General features: G+C 42.3%; 1 protein-coding gene across 2 annotated transcripts in view; it reads left to right on the top strand.

Annotated features, from left to right (window-relative positions):
- The window catches only part of pdcd6ip (programmed cell death 6 interacting protein), a 15,588-nt gene extending 1,401 nt beyond the window's left edge, over positions 1-14,187 (top strand). Inside the window, exons 2-18 of one of the 2 annotated variants that reach the window (XM_084919040.1) lie at positions 1,236-1,290; positions 1,378-1,447; positions 2,645-2,772; positions 3,698-3,851; positions 4,743-4,843; positions 6,826-6,942; positions 7,089-7,311; positions 7,491-7,614; positions 9,263-9,440; positions 10,515-10,626; positions 10,832-11,001; positions 11,355-11,603; positions 11,794-11,928; positions 12,059-12,153; positions 12,258-12,393; positions 12,483-12,673; positions 13,173-14,187. In XM_084919040.1, coding sequence (XP_084775166.1) covers positions 1,236-1,290; positions 1,378-1,447; positions 2,645-2,772; positions 3,698-3,851; positions 4,743-4,843; positions 6,826-6,942; positions 7,089-7,311; positions 7,491-7,614; positions 9,263-9,440; positions 10,515-10,626; positions 10,832-11,001; positions 11,355-11,603; positions 11,794-11,928; positions 12,059-12,153; positions 12,258-12,393; positions 12,483-12,673; positions 13,173-13,359 — 2,425 coding nt within the window. In that variant the 3' untranslated portion in view covers positions 13,360-14,187. Of the gene's footprint in view, positions 1-1,235; positions 1,291-1,377; positions 1,448-2,644; positions 2,773-3,697; positions 3,852-4,742; positions 4,844-6,810; positions 6,943-7,088; positions 7,312-7,490; positions 7,615-9,262; positions 9,441-10,514; positions 10,627-10,831; positions 11,002-11,354; positions 11,604-11,793; positions 11,929-12,058; positions 12,154-12,257; positions 12,394-12,482; positions 12,674-13,172 lie in introns of both variants that reach the window. The other variant, XM_084919039.1, reaches the window with a different exon arrangement.

The following is a 14,187-nucleotide window of genomic DNA, read 5'->3' as shown; positions in this document are numbered from 1 at the left end:
AGATTAAAGTTAACTTCCAAAATAAGGGCACAAAAGTATATTAGTGGGTTAGTTTCAGTGTAGCCTTTCTTCTGCAATGAATATATCTTGAACAGGCGTGTTTCTTATTCCTGGGTGACATACAGGTATGGACTTTGTCCTTTTTAATGTGACTCGTGATTTATTTAATGCATAGAGTCTGCTCACATTACCTTAGTAAGTGTCCAGGTATGCAAATTTGTGATCCCAACCTTTTGTTGTTGTGTAGGTATATTGAAGTTTGTGTTTGTTTATTTTAAGATTTTGATTTTAAATAACTGACTGGAAATAATTGATCAAAAGTCAGCCCAGTTATTTTTTTCTGTCCTGTCTCTCTAAAAACATGTGAACAAATTTCCTTACTGTGTGAGCGCTAGTTCATGCTCTTTTGTTTTCTTGGGTTTTCTGAGGGAAATATTGATAGAAGCCAATTTAAAAATAATTCTGTCTGAAAAAGATTAATATAATAATCTGTTGGTTAAACTAACTTACAGACTTTTGTGTGTGATGTGGGACCTGTGGGTTAGTAGCAGTCTGCTCAGGACCGATCAGAAGCATGCTGAAACTGATTAAGCCGCCATCACTGAATGTTAGCATTGTGTCACTATGGTGACCATTGTTTGCGTAGGACCCTTTCTTTCTCTCTCGAGCTAACCAGGTGGCACGCCTCGGCTCACCTTTCCGCTTCTCAGGTGTGTGTGTGTGTGTGTGTGTGTGTGTGTGTGTGTGTGTGTGAGTGAGAGACAGAGGGAGAGAGAGAATAGGAAACAAACTTTGTATGGAGTTTGTTCTGTTTTGAACACCAGTGTGTGTTTACTGATGTGTTTTGAGTTAAGGAGAGAAATGTTGAAGGATCGGTAAAAGGGATTCCCTGATGTCATACCTCAGAATAGACCGCTCACACATCACAGGCGCTGATACTGATAGGACAAAGAGCCGAGGTGTGTGTGTATGTGCGTGTGTGTGATGTTGTTTCCTGAGTCATTGTCAGATGACTCTGAAATGGCTGAGCTTCCTCACACCACAGATGTCATAACATTCTCTACCTCTATACAGCTGATTCATTTCAATTATGTTTCAAAGTATCTTCATTACTTTTTTCCTAACTTACCATGAATTGAAGTCACTTTGAGTAATTTTTAGAGAAACGTTATTTCTGGATTTAGATATAAACAAAATCAAAGTTTCAATCTGTGGTGTTTCGTCTCTCTCCGCAGATATTATGATCAGCTGTGTGCCGTCGAGCCCAAGTTCCCCTTTTCTGAAAACCAGGTAAATGATTGAGCTGCAGCATACATGACCATGTGTTAGTTACTGAGCCGAAGCACTTAAACACAAAGCCTCTTCCTGTTTCTGCAGCTCTGCTTAACCTTCACATGGAAGGATGCCTTTGATAAAGGATCGCTGTTTGGCGGCTCCGTCAAGCTCGGTAAGTTTGGCTTTTTTAACACGTATTTTTACCTCCATAAGAACACATGCATGTCATTGTGTGTATAACAGTTGGCTGTAAAAGGAGGAAATGATATCACAATAGTTCCGGTAAATTTAAAACTCTGCCCCTGAGGTACGTAATTGTTGTTCTGTCTTTTATTCCTCCTGTCTCTTTGTGTTTTCATCTCTTTCTTTCACATACACAGACATGAAACACACCCAGTGAGAAACAATTCTTTTTAATTCAATGCACATACGCAACAGGCCCAACAAGATGTCATATGGAGTTAGAAAGATTTCATAAAGAAGTATGTGGTGCTGACATGTGTTTCTTGTGTAACAGAGCAAGGGGAAATCGCATGCACACACAGTTACTCATACGTCATATTGATCAGCTGGAGTTCTCAACCATTGGATTGTTTCTGTTAATTTGGAGGAATGAAAATGTTGATGTTAAGAGGTTGAAATGCTTGTTTGTGTAAATCTATGCAAACAGCTGTTTCAACAACCTGAAACAATATTCAGTGGGGAAAAAAACTGATGTCACTTTGTCCTCTATGTGAGTTTTCTCACCCGTGCAGCGCAAGAAGAGACAGAATCCTGACAAAAACAAAAGCAGTGACGTAGTCACAAAAACCTGGACTTTCCAATATTGTCAGTGTTTGTTATCTCGACTTCGCTGTCTCTAAATATCTCTCAGAAATATGTAATGAGCAAACCTCTCAGCTGGGATGGGAAATCCCCAGCTCAGTGCAGCTACACACACCTAGGGGTGCGACCTGACCAATGAGATTTTCCCTCTTTGTAATGCTGGCCACTTAAAGCTTGTGGCGATAACGTCACGTGACTGTGATCAATCAACAGTTTGTTATAAGCGTAGCAGTGTTTTTATCAGAAGTTTAATAATTTACAAACTTACTGTAAATGACTATTTATCTATTTGCACTGTGACTAAACCACAATAATTCAAAGAACAAACACGGTTTGACATGTTGGAGATAAAAATTTATAGAAATAAATCAAATAAAAGCATGTTGATCTAGAACTTTTGAAATTTTAGGAAAAGTAACATTTTATATAGTAATAAAGGAAAATTTTGGCTGTGTTTTTGTATGCTGCGTCACATTTGGTTAGTGGAAAATCTCAATTATTTTGTGGAACTGAGAGTGAGCCCTCTTGTGCTTTTGTGTTGCAGCTCTGGCCAGTTTGGGCTATGAGAAGACGTGTGTGTTGTTCAACGTGGCAGCTCTGGCCAGTCAGATCGCCTCAGAGCAGAATCTGGATAATGACGAGGGACTGAAGACCTCTGCCAAATACTATCAGGTGGGTGTACTACCACACAGTAACATACAGTATACCATCACTGTTAAAACTTAGATGATATTTAGTTATCCTTAAACAAAACCTAAACCCGGAGCCCACCAAAAAAAGATAATTTATACCTTTGTCCCTCATAAAACAGTTCACTCAAGCTGTCTTTTACAAAAATGTGGAGAAATATTCAACTTTTGTGTTTGTTTTTCTGTTGTTTTTTGTTTGTTTGTTTTAACTGAGTCAATTCTTCTTGTTTCTGAAATTTAGAAAAGGGGTAAAATTCAGGATTCAAATGTTTGTGCAAATGTTCTCCAGAGAGTAGATGCACCGAGTGTTTCTCTCCTCTGTTTCGGTTGCCTGTGTGTTTGAAGCCAGGAAATGTTCAAAGCTCTTTGTAGCACGTTTATGATCCATCCTGTTACAGCTGTTTTGGGTTTACTCTGCTGTACATCTATTTTTGTCCTCTTTGTCAGAAATTTATCAGGATGAACTTCATAAAGTTTAGCCCCATCTTTCTAAGGTTTCGAGGAATTGAAGTGAAATGCATCAGTCTGACTTTTTCACTGATGATAGTAAATATTTGCATTGATCTGCTTCCCCAGAAGGATGAAAAGCTTCAGAACGAGTGTTTAACCAGACAAACAAACAAAATGCAAATCTGACATGTTTCACTCCAAGCTCGAGACCCGAGTGTGACAGAAACAGGCGGGACTTGCAAATTTGTATTTTTATTTCTTTTCTAACATGTGACGCTCTTATCAAACATGTGACCTGATGGTGCTGCTATCTATGATCTGTGTGATCTCCTGCACATTGATGATGCATTTGAGGCCCGTGGAGCTGGCTGAAAGCCACAGTTAGCTCTGTTTTGGGGAAAAATCATATTTTAGTTTTGGATTGGATTCATTTTTTTCCTCTTGGTGTCTTCCTTTAGCTGGCCAGCGGGGCGTTTGGCCACATCAAGGACACGGTGCTGTCTGCTCTGAACAGGGAGCCCACCATGGACATCTCCCCTGAGACTGTAGGCACCCTGAGCCTCATCATGCTGGCCCAGGCCCAGGAGGTCTTCTTTCTTAAAGCCACTTCAGGTACCAAAGCCCTGACCCTGAAGACATGACTGAGCCTTTCAGTGCATTTTGATGATCATTTATTTAAAACACAGATTCTATTTTAAGCCCCTTTGAATACTTTTAAAAAGTGCATGCTACTGCTTAAGAGTTTTACTCTGTGGGCCATCTTGCAAGTTAACATTTTCACAGAAGCTTATGTTACAAATAAAATGAAGTATTGTACTTTAATTAATTATATATCATCTTTAATTACCCACTTAAGCAGTTTTTTTTTTGGTCTCAAGATTAATTTCCAGTGCTGATGGGAGCAGTTTAGGTCCCAGTTAACTCAGCTTCTGTCCCCATTCTGTCTGCACAGTTTGTGTGTTGGAGTTTTAAAGATAGGTTCTTATATAAAAAAACAAGAACTCATCTGCTGAGAAGTTGTGTAATTTTGTTGTAGATTACTTTTCTAACATGTATTGCTATGATGTTTTAATGCAGTGGAAGCAGTCAGCCCTGAAAACCACTCAGAGAACCACTTTAGAGTTTGACCAAAGCAACCAACCAGCATCATTATCATTAACGTTGGGTCTATTTTACTGGATGTACCGAGAAAAAATACTTCCCATCAAATTATGTTAAAGTAAATCTCATAAAATGGAAAAAAGAATCACAAGCGCACTCCAAGTTTCTAAAATTGGTGAAGAATTTGGTGATAATTTAAAAAAAAAATCTTAAAAATAAATAAATAATGGAAGTGGGAATTTGTTCTTTGGTCCATCCTTTCCTGGGACTGTCAGACTACCCGGCGTTAGTGTTCGAGGGTTAATGTGTGATTTTGAGTAAAGCAGCTTCTTATCTGGAGTCTTTTCATGTGTTTGTCTTTGCCTGGTGCATCCTTTTAAAAGGCTCTTGTTCACCATGTAGATAAGATGAAAGACGCTGTCATCGCTAAGCTGGCCAATCAGGCGGCAGACTTCTACGGAGATGCCTTCAAGCAGTGTCAGTATAAGGACAACCTCCCCAAGGTATATGAAGAACACACGCACACACACACAAAGTTACACATTAACCACGAGATGGAAAGCCACACATCCACGGTCAGCCATGTGCTCGGTGGGGTGCAGACATGCAGAGCGTGGACTCTTAATGCTTTAGAGTGTGTCTGGTTGTGTGTATTGTTTTGTGTATATGTGGGAAAAATACTCGGGTTGTGGGACTGTCCCATTCACACCCTTTCTGTTCTCATTTTTCTGTTTCCATCCTGTTTTCACTGCGACTGGTTGATTAATACTCAACTACATATTGACCTGTGTTCTTTCTGATTGGTTTCTCTCCGTTTAATCAAAGACATCTTAAAGTAGTTACTAACAATTTAAATGTTGCAACCACACATAGACACACACACACACTAACAAAGGTCCACGCTGCACGTTTAATATTTTGGAGTTAAGCAGATCAAAAAAGAAAAAAGCAGCTGTTATGAGTTATAACTGAAGTATTTAAATGTGGGAATTTCCACATGTCTACATGTAACAGCTGTGACGTGTTAGAAATGATGTTGTTTGATATAAACTGTACAAATGTAAATTATAGCTTATTGAAAAATATTTTTTCTTACAATAAAAACGCAAAATTCTCCATCTGCATACCTTAAACCTGAAAGGATTTATCAATCAATTTGTCAGCCAACAAAAAACACAATCGGTTAATATTTCGTTAGTTAATTGTATAAAACGAGACTTGCTTTCAGCTTCTACTGAGATTTCTTTTCTCCATATTTTATTGTTGATAAATAAAAATCTTTAGATGTCTCTGATAGGACAAATCTGGGACTATTTAAAAGTCACTAATTATGCCTTGCCCTTGTGACGAGGAAATAAAGTGTGACGAGAAAGTAGCTTCATATATGCTGTTACAGCAGTTTGTCCTCATAGTTACATTCACCTAAAAGTCCAGAGCATATGGGGACGTAAAGTTTCTGGGTTGGGGGGGAAAAAAGGAGCAGAATAAAGAATTTTTTTTAAATTATTATTATTAATTAAACTAAGAGACAGACGAGTCATGATCACCATCAAAAGAAGGAACATAACAAAACGGAGTAAGTTAAACCCTCCTCTCCCTCTGAGCTAAAACACAAAGTCACTGCACTGCAAGGACAACTGTGCTCCCCTCCCTGACCTACCTGTCCTAATTGCTGACTGTGGCCAGCTGCCAAGGTCAGTACCTAAAGTACGCGAGAGGAGAAAACACCTACTGGACGAAAATCACTCCAGACCCCGCTGAGCCGTAACACTCATATTAAACATGGCCAGAGATTTGAAAAATGAGGACATGATTCAGGATTCAGACAGCTCAGTCATGCTTAATATGTGAGCGCAGCTGTCCCACTCGCCTGCTGATAAAAGCTTCTGTTTGCAAGGGGCAGCCAATCAGGAGGAAGTTGACTTAACTCTTTCCCTCAGTTGCCTCAGTATATATTAGTAGTAGGAGCTGTATTGCAGATGTAAACAAACAAAGTCAAACCTAAAAGTATGAAAACTTACCAGGTAATAATAAAAAAACATTTTAAAAAGCTGGACAGTGGACCCATTCTACACACACACACACACACACACACACCTGGTTTTGGGATGTTTGATGAAGCAGCTTTTTCTGGAAGGTTAAAACACTCATGGCCTGTTCTGTTTTTCTCTCTCGTTGTCTTCCTTTCTTTCTGCATCCCTCGCCGTGGTGCTGGCGTTTGCCCTGGTTGTGTCTGTGCGTGCGCGCTTGTGTTGTGTTTGCACGCCTCTCTGTCACCCCTGTCTGTCACTGGCTTCTGTGATTTTTTTTTATTTTTATTTATTTTTTTTTTTTTATTTTTTTTTTTTTACCTCGCTGATGTGCGCCTGCCATCTTATGGTTTGCGTTGCCACTGTGCGTGTATGTGCGTGTGTTTTTATATATGTATGCATGCCTGCGTGTTGCTCTGTGGTTGCTGCTCCCTCGTCAGTATTTTTATTTTCAGGAAGTGCTTCCAGTGCTTGCGGCTAAGCACTGCATCATGCAAGCCAACGCCGAGCTGCATCAGAGCGTCCTGGCCAAGCAGAAGAAGAGGTTCGGGGAGGAGATTGCTCGTCTGCAGGTACACAGGTTTCCCCTCGCTTTACAGCCCTTTAGAAAAACAAAAAATATAATATAATAATATTGTGTATATATATTTATATATTATTGTTTGTTTGTTTTTAAATGCTTCTCCACAACTTTTCCTCCCTTATTTGATCAATCCAGCACGCAGCAGAGCTGGTTAAGACTGTGGCGTCTCGTTACGACGAGTACGTGAGCGTTAAGGATCTGACAGACAAGATCAACCGATCCCTCACAGCAGCTAAGAAAGACAACGACTTTATCTACCATGACCGGGTGCCTGAAGTCAAAGACCTCGAGCAAATCGGCAAAGCAGCGCTGGTCAAACCAACCGCCATCACACCCCCACTCAGTCAGAAATTTTCAGGTACGAACCGCGGACACACCTCCATACTGAGATGATGAAATAATCTGATAAAACTAAAAGAAGCTGTGCTGAGAATGATGCTCAGCTGACTCTTTATATGATCTGAAAACTGACTTTTTTTTCTTTTCTTTTTTTTTTTTGTTTAAAACCATTTGCCTGTCTCGATCTTTTCACTTCAGACTTGTTTGAGAAGATGGTTCCCATGGCCGTGCAGCAGTCCATGAGCATTTACAGCCAGAGGAAGGCCGAGACTGTTAACAGACTGGTGGGAACCATGAGGGAGGCGACTAATCTCTGCAACGGGTATGCTGTGCTGTGTCTGTAAAGCTATATGCTCACATGAGCTCCAGCTCTGAGCGATTCTCCGCCATCACATGTGAAGCTTTATGCGAGAACCTGAATTATCAGCCAGTTTGCTACTGCAAACAAGGTTTATGATTTTAAAGAAAGATTCATGATCAATGATTGTGGCAGTAATTTTAAAGCCTCCATCTAAATGAAATATGAGAGTTGCTGCTCCTCCTGGAGTATTGGTGAGATTCGAGTGAATGAGATTGAGTTTGTCCTAGATATGACTGACTGTGAGCCTCGGTGACTGCTCAGTGGATTTGAATTCTTATTAGTTTGTGCACTTTCTTTCTGACTTTAATACAAGAACCTGTGAACTGTGATGGATCACAGGATGAGCCGGATGAGCTATTATGTTGATGTTCTGGTTTTCATTGAAAACTGCATATATAGACTCACAGGTGAAGCTGGTCTTTTTTCCCCATAAGTAACTTTTACTGCGCACACAAAACAAACAAAAAAAGAAAAAACACATCCAATATGGCTTCTGCAACGTGATCAACGTGGCTTCTCCAATCAGAGCCAGCCATTCAGTTTCTTCCGCTTATCCAAGTCAGGGTTGCTGGAGCCTATCTCAGCTACCGTAGGGCGAGAGGACCCTGGATCTTCTTGCTGTGAGGCAACACCACCATACTTGCCTTTCCCCTATCCACCAGAGCACCATAAGAAATCCTAATTCATGTTATGGGTGTGTAAAAAGTACACTTTACTACACACAGCGAAAGGAAACGTCTAGGATAGTACACAATGTACGGTTTAGATACGGTGGTTCTAACAAAAAGACAGGAGGCTGAGCTGGAGATGCTGAGAGTGAGCAAGATCTGGAGACAAAGTCAGGCAGAAGGAGAAGAGGAAGACCACAAAGAAGGTTCATGGATGTAGTGAAGGAGAACAGAGGAGGATGCTGGGAATGGGTGAGATGGGGACGACAACTAAAGGGAGCAGCTGAAAGAAGGCAGCCTACAAACTACTATGAATGAGAGTGTGACGACACGATTGGCTCGTGTGTTAAAGATGGTGAAGATTCAAAGATTTCTATTCGGGATTCTGCCTGTCGTGTCTCTCTCAAAGTTTGCATGACATCACATCAGGCCCGTGTGAGAATAGAGCAGTATTTTGGAGAAGCAGTGGCGATCATGTGTCCTGATGCAGGAGTATTTCTTGGAAGATGTCCTGCTCTGTGTAACGTAAAAAGAACGACTTCACCATCCGAGTTTATGTGGAAACTCTCATACGAGTTGCTGTTTGTGTAAACCACTCTGTCTTCCTGTTAACATGTCAGTAAGTGCTTCTGTAAATAAATTTAATAATTCATAACATGAGGGAGCATCAGGTACCATTAATGTGTCGATAAAAGCACTCGTGTCGTCAGTGCGGCGCTCTCAGCACATCGTTTGAAGATCTTTATTAGAAATTTGAGCCAACGACGTCAACATGAGTGCATTGTCATTAAATTAAAGCAGTAAAATGAAAATATTTACTTTAACTCATTTTCGCCAAGTAAACTTTGTAAAAGCTGTTTTTAATGAGCTCTGTGCTGACGAGCTACAAATTAATGTTCAAGCAGCCGTAATAACTGACAGATGATGCATTTCTCCATCAGGGTGTTGGCGTCTCTAAACCTGCCAGCTGCTCTGGAGGATCTGTCAGGAGACTCCATCCCACAATCCATTGCTGAGAAGGCCAGGAACGTCGTGCAGCACGGAGGACTGCAGAGCATCGAGCAGCTCATCAAAGACCTGCCCGAGCTGTTGACCCGCAACAGAGAGATCCTGGATGAGGTCGGTGACGCGAGCAGACACGTGCCCTCTGACCTTCCTGCTTGCAGCGACCCCAAAATCTGTTTAACAAAGCAAAGAAGCCGCTTTTAGAACAACAGGCTGCAAACAGCTTGTTCGTCATATGGCTTTGCTTTCTTCAAAACGTAGCATATGAATCCTGGCTTGGACGCCGCGAATGTTGGAGTTTTCTACCACCATTATTACCAGAAGAGTGTATTAATGCTAAAAAACCTCTTAATCGTTCCTAATGGCGGAAATCCCAGATCCGCATCATCACAGGAATCTAATCCACTGATCGTTGGGCCAAGGACTGTCTGTCCACCGGCTTCAGCCAACCCATTTTTTAAACATCATGCTGACAAACAAATAAACAGATGGGAGGGAAAACATAAAGCACAATCTGCCTCCAAGTTTGTTGGCAGAGTTGAAAAGTCCAAACTGAAATGCCCTAATTTTCCTAAAAAGTAGTCATTAATAAGACTAAAAGGAGGTAAAAAAGAAAAAAAAGACGAAAATACGATTGAGCTCGCCAAAAAATGACTGTTATTTGAGATTTTAATTTTTTATATATTGAGTTTTTATTTTTAATTAAACTGCAGTTTCAGTTTTTTTATTTAACATGCATGTTGAGTGATCGTTAAAAAGTACACGAGGCAGACAAATGTGGACGAGCAAAGTTTATAATCACTGATGTAATAATCGCTGCTTCGTGTGCCTCAAGTGTGGCAGTTTCTGAAAATACATGCCACAATGACAGGATCTCACCAGCTGTATGAGCAATTTTTCCGTATCCTGACATTATAATAACAATAATAAGAATATCCAAATAGTCTAACAGATTCCTCATGTGTCATCAGGACCTCCCCAACATGATACATATTCAAACCCGTTTGAAAACCCACCTTCAGAATCGGTTCTTACTCGGGTTTCCTCATTTTATGTGTCTTTAAACTCTGTTATCTTATGCTGGTGTTATGTCCTCTGATTATTTTAGATGTACAGCACTTTTGTGCTAATCGATGTGTATCAGTGGTGTTTTTGTCCTCTCAGCGTCTTTGTGTTCTCGTCCTTTAGTCTCTGAAGATGCTGGACAATGAAGAGACGACCGACAACGAGCTGAGGACCAAGTTCAGCCAGCGCTGGAGCAGAACTCCCTCTGGAGACCTCTACAAGCCCCTTCGAACCGGTATGCCAAGGAAGATTGTTGCTCTCATTTGTTGTTGGTGTTGGGCTTTTTTTTTTTTTTAATTTATTTATTGGGGCCATTACACACTGAGCGCGCTGCAAAAGAACAACAGGAAATTCTTAATTTATTGGACACAAACTTGTCGTGCAAGTTTATGTGCTGTAAAAAGCCCTCTCTTAGTCCCTCTAATCCTCTCCCTACACAGAGGGCGCTAACTTCCGCAGCATCTTGGACAAGGCAGTGCAGGCCGACCAGGTGGTGAGGGACCGCTACAACACCCACTGTGACATGATCGCCCTGCTGTGTAAACCAGAGAACGAGCTCAACGCCGCCATCCCCTCTGCCAACCCGACCAAGACACTACAGGGCAGCGAGGTCTGTCTGACATCTTTGTTTGTGAGCTTAAATATTGGGAATGTGCTTTTTTTTTTTAAATGTGTGTGTGTCCCATAAACGTCGACTCCTGCTGCACAGAAACCCCCGGTGGACATTGTGTTCCTTATGGCCCTTTACCTCCTCCCCTCACTGCCTCCCTTTTTCTTTTTTCTTTTTCTTTTCTTTTTTTTGCTGATACTGTGTTGTGTTTCACTGGGGAGCTCAAATAACTAAGCAAGCAGAACTGAAAGAACTGCACCTCTCTCCAGCTGCTGGACTCACTGTAACGAGGGTGAGAGGTCGGAGGTTAATGTCGGACTGTGGAAAAGTCATCTGTCTACCTTCCCCTGTAGGTAGTGAACGTGCTGCGCTCTCTGCTCGCTCAGCTGGAGGAGGTAAAGAAAGAGAGGGAGACCATGGAGGGAGAGATCAAGTCCGTGACCTTTGACATGTCCACCACCTTCCTGACGGCGCTGGCTCAGGATGGAGCAATCAATGAGGAGCAGCTGTCGCTGGGCCAGCTCGACCAGCTGTACGGCAGCTACAACCAGCGAGTGCAGGCCAGCCTCCGCACACAGGAAGAGCTGCTGGGGAAAGTTCAGGTACAGGCGGCTTTGGTGGGAAGTGTGCGGCTTTTATGTGTGTTTATTCCTTAAATTGGGTCAGAATTCCCTCACGGGAATGACGCTTTAACTGTATCGGATTAAAAGAATGTATAGATGGACATAAAGTGCATACATAATAAAAGGAGTCGGAGGTTAACCGTCCTCTCGACCTGCGATCTGCTTCCAGACGTCCCACCAGGAGTTCAGCAGCCTGAAGCAGTCCAACGCAGACTCCAACCAGAGGGAGGAGGTCCTCAAGAAGCTGGCCTCGGCCCACGACAGCTACATGGAGATCAGCAACAACCTGCGCGAGGGCACCAAGGTACGTGCTCAGCAGAACAGCAGGACCAGCCGTGCCGCAGCGATGCATATCTTTTGTCAGATGTGCTCTACTTTTGTGCGTCCCAAACCGGGTTAGTTATTTTTGTCCCCGTTTGTTTCTCCCCGCTCAGTTCTACAACGACCTGACAGAAATCCTGCTCAAGTTCCAGAACAAATGCAGCGACATCGTTTTCGCCCGTAAGACGGAGCGCGATGAACTCCTCAAGTACGTACCCGCACGGTCATTCCAAGCTGGCCAAGAAGGAAGACTGTTTTTGCAGTTGGGTTCTGTTTTATTTGCTGTTTGTGATGTTTGATTTTTGCTCTCAGGGACCTGCAGCAGAGCATCGCTCGAGAGCCCAGCGCTCCAGCCTTCAACGTTCCCGCCTATCAGAGCACTCCCGCTGCCCCCTCCGGCCCCGCCGCCCCGGCTCCCGGACCGACCCCTGCACCCAGAACCGTTTTTGTAAGCTGATACTCAGCCCAACATTGAATATTATCAACATCTGTCAGTCGTGTGCTCATCTTTCTGTTCTCTCCCTCTACGTCTTCCAGCCTGTGCAGCCTCAACAACCCGAGTCAAAGCCCCAGCCCCCAGCCAGGCCACCTCCACCAAGCATGATCCCTCAGGCAGCCTCCACCACACCCGCCAGCTCACAACCTGCTGCCGCTCCCACTAACAACCCACCACCCATGGCACCCCAGGCCCAGGGACCACCTTACCCCACCTACCAAGGCTACCCTGGGTCAGTTTTCAAATCTGTCCTCTCTGTTTTGTTTTTTTTTTTCAGTGGATTTCTCAGATCTGAGCACCTCATTTGGTCCTTAAAGTGACAAAAAAACTGCTGCAGGTTGACCGGCTCGCATTCTCATTGGTCGGAGAGTCTCTGCTGCTACTTTTTATAAGAAGAAAACGTGACAGGAACAGATTTCTGGCTTCAGTGAAGCAAATAATTTGAGAAAAAAAACTAAAGATGAAAAGCTGCAGTTACAGGTTGAAGATAAAGTGCATGAAATATCTTCTCAGTAAACATGGAGCAATTAAAAATCTATAGATGGTCTTTAATTTTACCAGCTGCAAATGCCATTAAACCCAAACTCAGTTCTAGCTCTGTATACTGATGCTAGAAGAGGGCGTTACTTGCTTCATTATAACTTTTAAATGAAGTCTGCAACCTTTGACTCTGAAGTGTTTTGATTATACAATGTTTGAAGTTTGTCTCGTCTGTTGTCTTTTCCCTGCAGGTACTACCAGATGCCTATGGGCTACAATCCTTATGCTTACGGCCAGTACAACATGCCCAACATGCCCTACATGCCCTACCAGACTCCGGGTCAGGGAGGATACCCAGGAACTGCTCCAGCAGGACAGCCCTACCCAGGCTACCCACAACAACCCCCTCAGCAACAGCCCTACTACCCTCAGCAATAACTCCCCTCTTCATCCCCGAATTCCTCACATGTTAACACCAAATTTAAAAAAAACACAAACATCCCCAGCAATAACACTTCAATCCCATGGGCTCCTCCATTCGTCTTACACTTTTTCTCCTCCTGACAGCAGCTGTGTGAAGGTGGAGCTGCTGAAAAGCCTTTAACACTTTTCTGTAACTCATCTTTCTTTTTGTTAAGCGCATGTTTTTCTGGATCCTGGCAGCACTTTTCCCTGAAACTGTTTCAGCTTTCATCAGTGCACTAACACCTCCTCCTCCTCTTTATTTTTTTATGTACTCATTTTCTAAAAGTTTTGTTGATTAAATTAAACCCTTAACCTCTTTCCGATGATAACTGACTCTTTGACTGAGGTGGACTTCTGTAACAACACTCATCGAGGCGCACAGAGCGGCTCTTCATTTCCTCGCTGGAGACTGTGCATCTGCATCGACTCAATCAAATCTCCCAGCGCATCTATATTAACTATATTACTATTTTTGTAATGAATACTGATGCTTCTCTGATGTATAAATCTATAAAAAAACAACAACAGAAAAACGAATGGCCGGTAGGTTTTCTAATGTAGATGACTGTTTTTGTTTCTCTTTCACTCTTTCCTCTCGCTCTCTCACCCCGGGAATGTGGGTTTATTTCCGTGTTACAATCAAGAGGCTGTACAAGTGGGAGAAATGGCTCTGCTATATAAATATATGTATAAATAAGACTCTGTATGTGATTAACCGAGACACTCTGTGTGCGCCACTCCTGCTCTTTGTGTTTTTGTTTTTATCCATCACCTTTGAGATTAAAAACAACAGCAGCCAGA

Source organism: Perissodus microlepis, chromosome 22 (genome assembly GCF_051167445.1).
Source record: "Perissodus microlepis isolate ML-2025 ecotype Zambia chromosome 22, ASM5116744v1, whole genome shotgun sequence".
NCBI lineage: Eukaryota > Metazoa > Chordata > Actinopteri > Cichliformes > Cichlidae > Perissodus > Perissodus microlepis.
The sequence above is the reverse complement of the archived record's forward strand: the minus strand, read 5'-3'. Positions and strand labels throughout refer to the sequence as shown.